This window comes from Sciurus carolinensis, chromosome 18, assembly GCF_902686445.1.
Source record: "Sciurus carolinensis chromosome 18, mSciCar1.2, whole genome shotgun sequence".
In the NCBI taxonomy this organism is placed as follows: Eukaryota; Metazoa; Chordata; class Mammalia; order Rodentia; family Sciuridae; genus Sciurus; species Sciurus carolinensis.
In genome coordinates this window covers 25295946-25308685 of record NC_062230.1, presented here as the reverse complement: position 1 = coordinate 25308685, position 12740 = coordinate 25295946, and the positions used below count along the sequence as shown (strand labels likewise).

The 12740-nt window shown below is 46.1% G+C and overlaps 1 protein-coding gene across 1 annotated transcript in view; it reads left to right on the top strand.

Annotated features, from left to right (window-relative positions):
- The window catches only part of Otoa (otoancorin), a 62999-nt gene extending 55416 nt beyond the window's left edge, over window positions 1–7583 (top strand). The window contains exons 24-28 of the mRNA XM_047534035.1: window positions 536–678; window positions 907–1043; window positions 1578–1675; window positions 4994–5189; window positions 7513–7583. Coding sequence (XP_047389991.1) covers window positions 536–678; window positions 907–1043; window positions 1578–1675; window positions 4994–5189; window positions 7513–7583 — 645 coding nt within the window. The remainder of the gene's footprint in view (window positions 1–535; window positions 679–906; window positions 1044–1577; window positions 1676–4993; window positions 5190–7512) is intronic.
- The last annotated feature ends 5157 nt before the right edge of the window (window positions 7584–12740 follow it).

The window sequence follows — 12740 nt, the reverse complement described above, 5'->3', positions numbered from 1 at the left end:
TTTGCATCTTTGTCAAGGATGAGATGACTGTAGATGTGTGGGTTTGTCTTTGTGTAGAAGGTGATATTTGAATTGGACTAAAAGGCAAAAGAATGAATTCTCACAATAGGGAATGCAGAAAAATATCTTAAATGAAGGGACTTTTTTTTTGGTCCTTGGGATTGAACCCATTGGGACACATTTTAATTTAATTTAATTTTAGTTTTTATTTTGAGACAGAGTCTCAATCTTTTTTATATTATTTTGAGACAGGGTCTCACAAAAGTTGCAGAGGTTGCCTTTGGACTTATGATCCTCCTGCCTCAGCCTCCTGAGTTGCTGGGATTACAGGCATGTTCCAATGAGCTGAGAAAGGGGCTGGTTTGAGCAAAGACAGAGAGATAGGAGATTATCAGGTTTGATGGAAAATTGTGGAAACAGATGCTGGAAATATTTGGATCCTGATGCAGAAGAATTTGAATGTCCAAACTATCTGAAGATCATAAGAGTTTCTGAAGAAGATAAGCCAGCAGATATTTCTTATTTTTTTTAATAGGCTAAATCCATTCTGCAAGGGTTCCTGGAGGATTCAGGCTATGGTGTCCAGGATCTGAAGAGCTTTCATTTAGTAGGGCTTGGTGCCATCCTGTGTGCTATGAATGTCACTGAAATTCCACTTATAAAGATCTCAGAATTCAGGTAACCCAAATACTGGTGTGCAAAATGGCAAATGATCCACCCACCCGGCCATCTGTCCATCCATCCATCCTGATGTTCTCCATTTTCTGATACTTTACCCTTTCCTGAACTAAAATGGGGAGTAGGGTTATCTGGGTCCTCTCTTGGTGCTGAGTTTATTTACCTTCTACACAATGTTTTTGACTGGAGAGGTCCCTACACTCACTATATCCCTTCTTCCTTAACCAGGGCGGTGGTGGCCAGAATTGGGACCCTGATCTGCAGCCCTCATGTCTTGGCTGAGTTCAAGAGGAAGGCAGAAGTAGTGTTTGGGGATCCCACGGAATGGACCAGCTCCGTCTTGCAGGAGCTTGGGACCATTGCAGGTAAGAGGCACCTTGAGTGTACCTTTCTCTTTTCTAACTTAAATCTGGGACTAAAGTAAAATGAAACAAAATTACATAATAATCCTTGGCCATATAGAGTAAACATCAGTGCAGTTACAATAGAACCGAGATTTTGAGGCTTGATGTTGCAGAGGGCAATATTTGGAAATCTGCTTTTTAAACAAGATCTCCTGACAATTCCTGTGCATGCTACAGTTTTATACAGAAAAACACTGGTATAGAACGTGATTTAATTGGTCTCTAAATAGATTTGTTCACCATCTTAAAGTGTGTAAATTGAAGCTCCTTCTGGGCATACATTTCACTACAGGAGGCAATCAGGGCTAATTTGACCCACATATTTTTTCTAGCTGATTAAGGAACTTGACTCCCTCATGTGATTTTTTCCAGGCCTTTTGTAAGGAATAATGCTTGCTTGGGACGTGCAGATTTGTGCATTATGCAGCACCATTAATAAAACAGTGGAGTTCTGATGGCTTGAACTAAACCCTCGTGATTCCTTTTCTTCCCCAGCTGGATTAACTAAGGCAGAACTCCAAACGCTTGACAAGGAATTGATGCGGTATTTCCAGCCATCAGCAATAAAATGCTTTCCTGATGAGATATTCAAAGTAGGTGCTCAGTTCTTCAAGGAGAAATGCAAGCTTGACCCCATTTTGGATCACATAGGGAAACAAGGTGATGAGTCCTGGATTCTTGGGGTGTGGAAACAGGCCTCTACTGATAGGACCAGAGAAGATCGAAACGCCAACAATGGAGGGTCACAAGATAATTTTAAGTGTTTTTTGAAAGTTTTTCTTAAATTTTAAATTTGTGTTTTAATTATTTTTATGGCTACCTTCTCTTCCCAGCAAGCGACAATAATTTTCTATTTATGGTGGTGTGACAGGTTCATAAAGCCTTCTTCAAAACTCTTGGGCACAGATGTAGTTTAGTGTTTGAAATCTTTCAGATTTTAGAAAGATCATCATGTGTTTGTACTAAATATACCTAATATTCTCAGCAGCATCAGGGGACGCACTTGTAAGCAAACATACTAAAAACATAATAATGTTTTTGTGAGGAAATAGTTGACAAGTCACACCGATTGGAATAAACAGAAGCTATAAATAGCCTCATATCAAGTTTTACTAGTAATTAAGTTGGTTTTAAACTTTGGAAAAAACTTTCAGTTTTCAGACTTTTTTGGACCTCAGATTTGCAGGTGAGAGAGTATGGAGCTAGATAACAGTTCTCTTTTTTTAAAATTATTTTTATTTTTACAGACTGCATTCTGATTCATTGTACACAAATGGGGTACATCTTTTCATTTCTATGGTTGTGCGTGATGTAGATTCACACCATTTGTGCAATCTACATATACATAGGGTAATGATGTCTGTCTCATTCCACCGTTTTTCATACCCCTCCCTCTCATTTCCCTCTATGTAATCTAAAGTTCCTCCATTCTTCTCTAACCCCCACCCCCACCCCCACCCCATTGTATATCATCATCCACTTATCAGGGAAAACATTTTGGCCTTTGGTTTCTTGAGATTGGTTTATTTCACTTAGCATGATATTCTTCAAAATAAGTTTAAGTAAAGATCTTTTAATTGATTTAAAGAAAACCTTAATAAGACAGATGATGAACTGCTATGGAAAAAATTGAGAGGTTGTGATTGGATCAGGTGAAGTAGGGCAGCGGGACTCCAGCAAGGGATCCTTCTTCCTGACCACGTACAAGATCGGTGGGGACGGGCTGCTCTGATGAGGAGGGAGGGACCCTGGTCTTCTTGCTTGCTGGGTAGTGTGGGCACACCTGGATAAGGCACGCAAATCAGACTGGACACCGTCCTGTGGTGCCACATTGCTGGTTCATATCAAGACCCACATCTGACCCAGGACCACTTCAGCACTGTGGACAGCTCCCAGCATAGCATGGGCACAATAGCCATTTTGGGGAAAATAAATACCATTCCGTGAGTCCTGAGTGAATTCCTGCTTCCCCTCCAGGATGCTCTGCATGGGATGGGCAGGTTTATCCTGGTATTTCACTAAGCATTTTCTCCTGGTCTCAACTGGAGAGCAGTTGTGGCTACTTCCTTGTTCAGGTGTTTCTATTTTGAACTCCTGTTTATCACTTGCAGTGTCCAAGTTAGGTCTACCTGGGATCTGGAGATTCACTGGGGAAGGGGTTATAAAACAGTACCTTCAGGGGCCAAGAAGGTAACATAAAGGAGTACAGCAGGCAGGGTGGGGACCAGTGTGAATTGGAGAGCCCTGTCTAAATGGGGCGGCTGCTTCCCATCTCAGGCACATTAATGCAGTGTGACCATGTGGACCCAGAATTGCTGGATCTTACTTTTTTTTTTTTTTTTTTTTTTTTTTTTTTTTTTTTTTTTTTTAGAAGCAGCCAGAAATCTTCATTTGCATGTGAAATCTCCTGATAATTAAATGTTGGCAGCCGATTTGAATTTATTTTTGAAAAAAAAAAAAAAAACCCAGTAAGCCTAGAGATTCAATCTGTCCCATGGGTCACAAGTCAGCAGCATTGGAAAAATAGATAATTTTTGTGATACAGACTCGGCGTTAATGGTAGACGTAGCCCGATGAGCACCTGCATGGGTGTGTGTGTGTGTGCATGTGTGCGCTTCCTGAGAAGGTAGGAGGCGATGCTGAATCTTGGAGGCCAGGCAGGCGAGGTGGAGAGGAAAGAGGAGCATTCCAGGCAGGGAGAACCCTGCTGCCTCCCGGGAGCTGTCAGTATGGAGGCTCCTTCTCCTGGGGTGAAGGGCGCCCGGGGTATGACTAGAAGGGTGGCAGGACCCAGGGCTTGAAGGAGCCGCTGCTGCGCTCAGGAGCTTGAGGTGTGTCCTGGAGGGGGCTGCAGAGCAAGCTGTAAGCAGAGCAGTGGGATTCCAGGGAAGCGGCTACCTGGGCAGGAGAGAAGAGGGTGACTAAGAAGAGGAAGGGAGGAAGGAGCACGACCATAGAATTCCTGATCCTTTGGGGCCCTAAAAAGAAGCAGGATGATGTTAGAGTTTCTTTTACAAAAGCAGAATCCTGCTACTCCATCTCATTCCAGTCCCACTGGAACCAGTCACCAAGTCCTTATTTAAAGCTGGGTGACTTCAGAAAACATTTTGTTCTGAGTTCTTAAAGACACAGGGTGCCCAGCAGAATTTTCTACTTTTGTTGTCTGTGGCCACATCACCAATAGATGACCATGTGTTCCCTCATCTGATGTCTTAACAGGACTCATCATGTGGTATTCAGGCAGTCATGCCAAAGGATCAGAATTGGCCCAGAAGACGAGTTCTCTGAGTTATTCCATAGCTAGTCTAAAAGCCCAGAGAGGCTATGTAACTTGCCCAAGGTCACACAGCTAGTAGGAGGCAGAGCTGGGGCTCGGATTCCAGGCTTTTGCATCCAGGCCTGTGATCTCTTTCCTACGTCCGTGTTTCCTCAGGTGGAGGACTGGAATGGCTGGAAAGGTATCTTCCAGCCATTGTCACAGTGAGAAATCATGACTCCCTTTCAATCCTCCTCTAATATTTTTAATACTTTAATACTCTCACTGACTACTTCAAGGAGACTCACTTTGGAGATAGGATGTCTTTAATACCTCTGGAACACTTATAATTTTGCCACCCTCTCTTTTTTAAGAGGCTAGGGGTTCAGATATTGTTGGCCACAATCTGGCTGAAATTAAAATATGGTGTTTTCTTTTGACTTCTATTGAATGTTTGCTTGTGGCAGTTCTACTGATCTTCCATTTTGGAAATTTCTATTTTAAAATACATTTGCTTAGTGAAAGTGTGATCTTAAAGAGGTGCACAAATGGCACATGGGCATGACAGAGTTGTGCAGCCTCTGGGAAGATGACCGAGGTTTGGGGAAAGTGGGAAGCCCCCTCCCCGCAGCTTTGCCCCCTATCCCTCCCGCAGGAGCTGTCCCCGGAGCAGATCGCTTCCTTGGGTCCGGAGAATGCCGCCGCGGTGACCCACGCCCAGCGCCTGCAGCTCAGCACGTCACAGCTGCAGAGCCTCCAGCGAGCACTAGATGGCGCCAAGGCTCACTCCTGGCAGGACGTGCCCGCCAGCGCCAGCCCCACCGGGACGTCCTCCGCAGGTTCTCCCCCAGGTGAGCAGGGCCGTGCCAGGGACCCACTCTTAGTCCCTTCCCTGTCCAGTGGTCTACCCTGCAGTCCCTGAGGGGCGGGGGGACGGTTCCTAAGATTCAGGGCGGGGTCTTTAACAGTCATTGAGGGTCTGCGCTCAGAGATAAACCTAAAGTGCTTCCCAAGCTTCCTCCTGACGGTTCTAGCAGCCTTTTGAAATCACCTGGAGAAGCTCACAAAACTTCCAGTTCCCGGGTTCTCTTGGGAATCCATTGAATCAGAATCTCCTCAGGACTGAGTAGGTTTCAGGGGCTCCTTTGCATCCTTTTTCCTCACTGTCCATGGTATTAATTCACGCCGTCTGCGTGGGCACCTTCTGTATTCCAGATCTGCCGTAGGGCTGGCAGTGGAGCGAGCAAGACAGACGAGGCTTTTTTGTAAATGAAGAGGATGATCTCAGATCTGATAAGATCAGGGAAGGAAATATGTGGGGAGAGGTGATGGTGACTGAGGCTGAGCCCTGTAGGGTCTGGGAGCCTTCTTAGGGAGTGGCATTCACCTGGGGATGTGGCTCTCCTGCCCTTCCCCCTCCCGCCTTCCTTACTCCTTTCCTCCCCCACCCCATCTTGGCGGTTCCCTCTGCCTTAGTGAGCACCACCTTTGGGCTAGGCACAGTGCTCCGCTTTAGGGAGACAATTGGCGAGACCATCCGTTGTCCTCGCTGAGCTGTGGGGTGAGGGAAGCATCTGTAACCAGGTGACCAGGCGGTATGGTGGAGACGCACAGACTCCGAGGGAATGTATGAGGATGGGCTGGGGGAGCCGAAAGGGCTCGTGGGATCCTCCTGAGACCCATTATGCCCCAGCCAAGGCACCAGATGTGGACAAGATGGACTTGGCCCGGTGGACTATATCCAGGTAGAGGGAGGAGCAAATGCTCACAGGAGAAAGAGAACTTGGGCTTAACTACCTCTTCACCACACCTGCTTTCCTTCCTTTTCCTAATGATCATCCATCAAGTCAACAGCCCCCACCTCCATGCCCCTTCTTCTTTCTCCGGATGGGAATTGGAGGCTTCCCACTTTCCATGGCCACAAGTGTCCAGAAGCCGTGCTTACAGATAGGGGCCGTGCCTTCCCCTGTATTATTTTTAATAAACTTTTCATTGAAATATAATTAAAATTATATATTATAATTATAATAATGAAATTATTTAAAAATGTTGTGGCATTTTGTATGAATAGATAATACACATAATAATGTACATGTTTAGAACATATGAGGGCAGAAAAGTTATGTAATAAAACCTCTCTGTCCTGTCTCCCAGCCACCCTTCTCTTCCCCAAAGGCCACCAGTCTTACCAGCCCTAGTGTATTTGTCCATAGGTATTCTATGCATATACAAGCAATCAGATATAGATTATTCCTGCGGTTTTACAAAGGCTTATTATAACCTTGTTCTGCACCCTGCATTTTTTAAATCTAACAGTATAATTGGGGACAGGAGCTGTGCAATTGTTGGTTTTTGGCTGTATCACAACAATATCTAACTAGATCTCTGTAGATGGGCATTTCAGTTGTTGCTTTTCTTCTTTTTTTACTGTTACAATGTTGCATTGTATAATTTACATATAACCTTGTATAATTTGCAAGTTCAGATATGTCTAGTATAAACTCTTCAAAGTGAGATCACTGGGTAGGAGAGTATGCGCATCTGTAATTTTGATAGACATTGTCGAATCCCCTGCAGAGTTGGGTACCAGTTTTCCCTTGAGCCAGCAGTGGGCAAGATCCTAGACACCCTTCTCCATTGGTCCAACAGGGGTGTCTAAGGAAGAGCTGCCCCTGGGTGAGCCCTTCCTGTGGCCAGAGGCTCCATCTCTGGTGTCCTAACCCTGCATTTAAAGTACAGATTCTCCCATCCAAGTACTAACCAGGCCTGACCCTGCTTAGCTTCCGAGATCAGACGAGATCAGGTGCGTTCAGGGCCTTTACTCTATGTACAAACAGAGAAACAACATGTATCCCATTTGTTTACAATTAAAAAAAAAAAGTACAGATTCTTAGGCCTCCTACAAGACTTACTGAATCAGAGTCTCTAGGGGAGCATCCTGGCATTTGCATTTTTAACGGGCTTCCCAGGTGACTCTTAGGATTAAGGCAGGTCTGGTATATTTAATTCGACTTGCTCTTTTCTTCCTCTTTGGAGCCCTTATTCCCATTTAAGAGATGAACAAAGAGAGCTTCCCAGTTAAGAGGTCCCAAGAGACTCAGGGAGCTGGCACGGGGCTTCTGCCCCAGCGGGCTTCGTGCCCTCATGAGCACCCTGCCTTGTGCTTGCTTTCAGGAGCGCCCATGGCCTGGGGTCTTTGGCTTGGGGCCCCCCTGCTGCCTCTAATGACTGACCCTCTGTGGTGAGTGGCCTGAGCACTTCCCTGTTGGTGTTCCGAGTAGCTGGCCAAGGCCTGTGGAGACAGGATGCCTCAGACTCTAGGAGACCCTCACCGGGACTCAGCACCTCAACTAGGACAAGGAGACCTTGGGCCCTTGACATTTAAAATGGAAAAAAATAAACCTAAAAATGATCCTGTGCATTTTGAGCCAGCCAGTCTCCCCGGCAGGGTGCCTTCCTCTGTCCGGTCTTAGCCTGTTTTGTGTTTTGGCTGGGAGACAGAGCCATGCGAGGGAGGGCGTCCTGTTTACAGCATGAAGACTTAACCTACGCGTCTCCACCCTCCCTCCCGAGATGGGGTGGTGGTGCAGGAAGAGGAACTCTCTAGCCAGTGCCTGATCTGGCTTCTGCTCTGGCTTAATTTCACTTCCTTGGAGCTACAGACTGCATCGGATTTCTCCTTCTCCGATACTTAGCAGAACTGAAATAAATGAATCCCTCAACGGAAGCCAATATTCCTGCCTGATTGCTGGGACTAATTGATGTTTTGGTGGGCATTGCATTGCTTGGAAATTAAAACATTTAGCATGGCTCAACGTTAAATCAATTTTTAAATACATTTTCCAGATGCCTTCTATTTCCTTGGGAATCAGCTGGATGGGTGACTATGGAGTTATCAGTTAAATGTTCAAAATATTCTTCTTCTTCCTTTTTTTTTTTTTTTTTTGCTGGAGATGGTGTCCTTCTGGTATTGAGTTGCTCTGCACTTCAGAGAATGGTTTGAAATAATAAAAAAAAAAAATTGGATAAGTCAGTTGTTAATGTGATTCTGTCACAGCCCAGCAAACTCAGCCCCCTGGTCCTATCCTTCTGGGATGAAGTTACTTCTGGGAATTGCTAGGATGCCCTTGGCCTTGGGTTCAGGAAGTCGGAGCTTGGGAAAGGGGACCAGCAGTGGAGTATCCAACCTCCAGGGGTCACACCTTCTCGGGGTAGCAATCAAAGCTGCCTGGCATGGCATCCCCTAGGCTCTCTTAGTTGCATACCACAGCAGACATCTCATCTAGAGATGGAAAGCCTGTGTGAGTTTCTGAAAATCTGCGGTGTTCCATAAGAGGTGGGTGGATTTTTACAAAGCACCATTGTTGTAGAGACTGTTGGATTTGCAGAGATGTCACCTGTGGTGATTATAGAAAATGAAAAGACTGTGGTGTGGATGGGATGACCCTGCAGGTGCCGTTCAGGGTCCCATTTGCTTTTATTTTCGTCCTGGCAGGAAAGTGGCAGCAAATGTTGCTTCCCAAGCACAGATCATTTATCTGGTTCCAAACAATAGCAGCCCCCAGTTCTGCTGGCCTGGACCAGCTGCTCGGAGAGGGAGCTGAACGAGAATGCACTGTGCAAAGTCCCACTGGACAGGTCATGGTGCTCAGTCTGTGTTCCCACTTCTGTGGCCTTGGATTATTCTGGACAACCCAAGTCTCTCTTTTGACTCAGATTTCACCCTGATAGAGCCTCGTGTTCTCTTTTGATCAGTAGTTTCTGATCCACTTCCTGGTCATCCCTGCCATCTGGGACAATAGCAGGGCTCCCCCCAGAGAGGGGTGACTGTGCCTGACTGCTCACAGGGCTATGACTGTACTGTGAGCTCCTTTTGTCACCATTAAGACCCTATCAGGTAGGTGCGGTGACAATTTCCCTTTCCCAGATGAGGGGACTGAGCCCTGGAGAGGGAGACCAGGTTAAGGAACTCTCGAGTATGGGCCTCCCACATCGTGGGGACTTGAATCCTGACTTCTTTATCTCTGAGCTGTGCTGCCTCCTGAACTGGTACCTTTAACTTCTCTAATAAGTCAGATCAGAGAGAGATTCTGTAAATCCCTTCACCTCCTCCTCTGGCGAGAGGCCAGCTTGCCTCACAGCACATATAATTGGTGATCGCCTCAGGCAGGAAGACAAATCTAGCTCATGCCCTGCAGGACCCCCAGGGTCTCAGGTTGAAATGCTCAGTCCCTTGCATGCAGGAAAGTGGCAGGTCATACTGGCAGGTGCTCTCCTGTCCACCTTTCAATGTCAGCCTTCCGGATGGATTCCCAGCCTCCATCTTCCTCAGCTTCTCCAGCTGGGTGCAGGGATCAAGGACGCTTGCAGGCAGGTTACAGTGTGCTGTTGTCCATAGTTCTGATAGGGTAGGACCTGCGTCATGCTGTTATTAAATGTTTTGGATATCGCCCCAGCTAGATCCTTGGTAGAAGCCCCACCTTTAGGCCCACTCTGATTGCTGCACCTGGCTCGATGGGGCAGCGAGGTTACCCCAGGCTGCCACCCAGTGAAGAGCAAATTCAGTTATTCTCTGTATTCCTGGTTTCCAGGGTTTCAGCCACCATTGCTAGTGACGCACTGGACTGCCAAAGAAAAGGTGGTTGTGTTTGCGTGTGTCTGTGCACTGTGTTTACCTGGCTTTACTGAAAAAATGTGCAGTGGAAGAGAGTTATAACTTGTGTGAAATATTTGGTCTTTCTCTTTTCTTTTCCAGTACTGGGGATTGAACCCAGAGGTGCTCTACCACTGAACTACATCCCCTTTTTATTTTTTCCTTTGAGACAGCATCTCGCTAGGTTGCCCAGCTTGGCTTGGAACTTTTGATCCTCCTGTCTTAGCCTCCAGAGTCACTAGGATTAAGGTGTGGGCCACCATGCTTGGCTCCAGCCTTGCCTCTTGGGGCCTTGAAAAACATCTATATTGTTTTCCTCCCATCTTATGTGTATGGGATGTGTGTGCTGAAACTTAAGCCTTGCAGAGTTCCCAGGCTATCAGTGTCCAGCTGGGACATTTGCAAAGTGTGTGTCCTGCAGTAGTCCTGAAGTAAGTTCCCTCTCTACAAATCCATTTAGGATGTCCAGTGATCCTGAGATTCTTCCGTCCCTCCGGGCAGTTCATTTTATACTTCTCTGCCTTCACTGTCCCAGTTACTGATTATTCTAGAAAAGGCTGTGGGCTCATCTGATCCATAGGGACATCTGCAGAGTTGAGCCATGGGGATATCAACAAGTGAAGTCCTTATTTGCTTTCACTTCTTTTTTGGCCTTTTATGAGGCAGACTAAATAGATGTTGATGGAAAATGGAGGGAGGGATTGGTGGGGACTGTACATTCCTGAGAGAACCCTGGCCCTGTGAAATTTCCTCCAGTCTCTGAGACCCTCCAGCACACCCCTATGTGTGGTGGACTAGGTGACTGCTCCCAACAATTCTGCTTACTGCCTTTATTAGGATTGTACATCCAAGCCATGGGACTTTGTACTGCATCTCAGTAGGTAGAGTTTGTTTCCCTACCTGCTAAATTTGGGCTTTGGTCATTGGAATATGAGCAGACATGAAATATCCCAGAAGTTTTAAATGTGCTTACATGATATGGCTTCACCTTGAGAAATAATTTCTTTCTTTTTTTAAATTATTTTTTTTGCGGTGCTGGGGATTGAACCCAGGACCTTGTGCTTGCAAGACAAGCACTCTACCAACTGAGCTATATCCCCAGCCCAAGAAATAATTTCTTTTTCATGTGAAGGGACCTGTGGATAGACCTGAACTTGACTCAAACCCTACAACCAAGCTGAGCTCAGCCAAACCCAGTGGAGCTTCAGTCAACTTGAAGACTCATAAGCAAGAAATAAATACGTGTTATGGAAATCCTCTGAGATTTAGGGATTGTTACTGTGGCAAATGCTGACATATACCTCATATCATCCACAGGCCTTCCTTGCTCAGTTCTGGTCCCATTCCACTGATAGGAAGATGCTATAGTTTATCTCTGATATCACCCTTCCCATCATCTACTGGGTTAAGCTCCTTTGCCTTCAAAGAGTGCCATGGTCCTTGGCAGCTGATAATGGCCCTTGCCTTCTGTCCTGCTCCCATTTATTTACCATCTCTAAGAGTCGTGGAAACCAGGTACCAGAGCAAAGCTGGGGGTCAGAGCTCATGCTCATAGCATGGTTGTTCTTCCTACTTTTCCACAAGGTACACTTTGTATCTAATGTTTCACTGAACTGCTTCATCTGAAGCATGGAATGTTCCAGTAGTTATTCCCTCCAATTCTACAGCTTAGCTGCACCTCTGGTGTGATCAAGGCCCTTTCATCCAGAGTTTCCCAGGATTTTTGGGTCAAGTAATAGCACATGGAATATGCTTTGGGCCATCCTTTAGGAAGAATGTTCCAGTTCACGTAGTATTCTGGTTCTCTCCCTGGGTGTGGTAATCTCCTCCACTCCTGCTAGAAGTTCCAGTGAAGTGACTGAGATTGACAAGTCTGACTTTGAGCTTCCCTTCCTCTGTGAATCTGCCTGATCTTTATCAATTCTTTGTCATATTGTGCCCACAGAAACTCCACTCTGCACCAGGTTCTTCTATGACCTTTCCTGGCATCCTGGGACAGGCAGCCTGAGACACTGATGGGCAGCCTGGTAGATTCCCACTGGTACCCAGTCCAGCTCCAAGATCTGTCACACTGGGAAGGGTTTGGCATTGGAGGAATGGAAGTGACAACTCACCAGTGTGTGTCTCACCATGTGATCTGTGGGCAGGAACCTTATCTGTCTTGTTCACTGCCAGATTCCCCCTGCCCAGCAACCCCCAGTAGACTAAGTCCTGGTTGATGTTCATTATGTATTTTTTGAATTGTGGGAGTGAATCCACTTCTTCCCTTGCACAAAACTGAACTCAGTGGAATTTCAATCAGAGAAGTTTGGAAAACTCAGCTCCACTCCAGGAGAGGGGAGGCATAGGATTGGAATATATCCATTCAATGAAAAATTATGGAAAGCTGACTTTTCTGGAGGCCTTGTGGTGGGTATGACAGAGAGAGCAGGGCACAAAGCCTCGACTTCAAGGAGCTTGCACTCCACTGGGGGCGGGAGAGGCAGACAATAAACATGTGCACACACCAGGCAGTAACGGAGCAAAAGAAACATGGCGGAAGAACTGGGAGCTCTGGGTAGTGGGGGTGGCAGAGGGCAAGCTTTGATTTGGAATCAAGGGGCTAGGGAAGGCCTTACTGAAAAGATGATAATGGAGCACATACTTAAGGACCGAAGGAGGACATGCGTACATATAGGGAAGATTCTAGGCAGAAAATGAGCAAGTGAAAAGTTGTAGATCAAAAAGTTGCAAGATCAAAGCTCAGGAT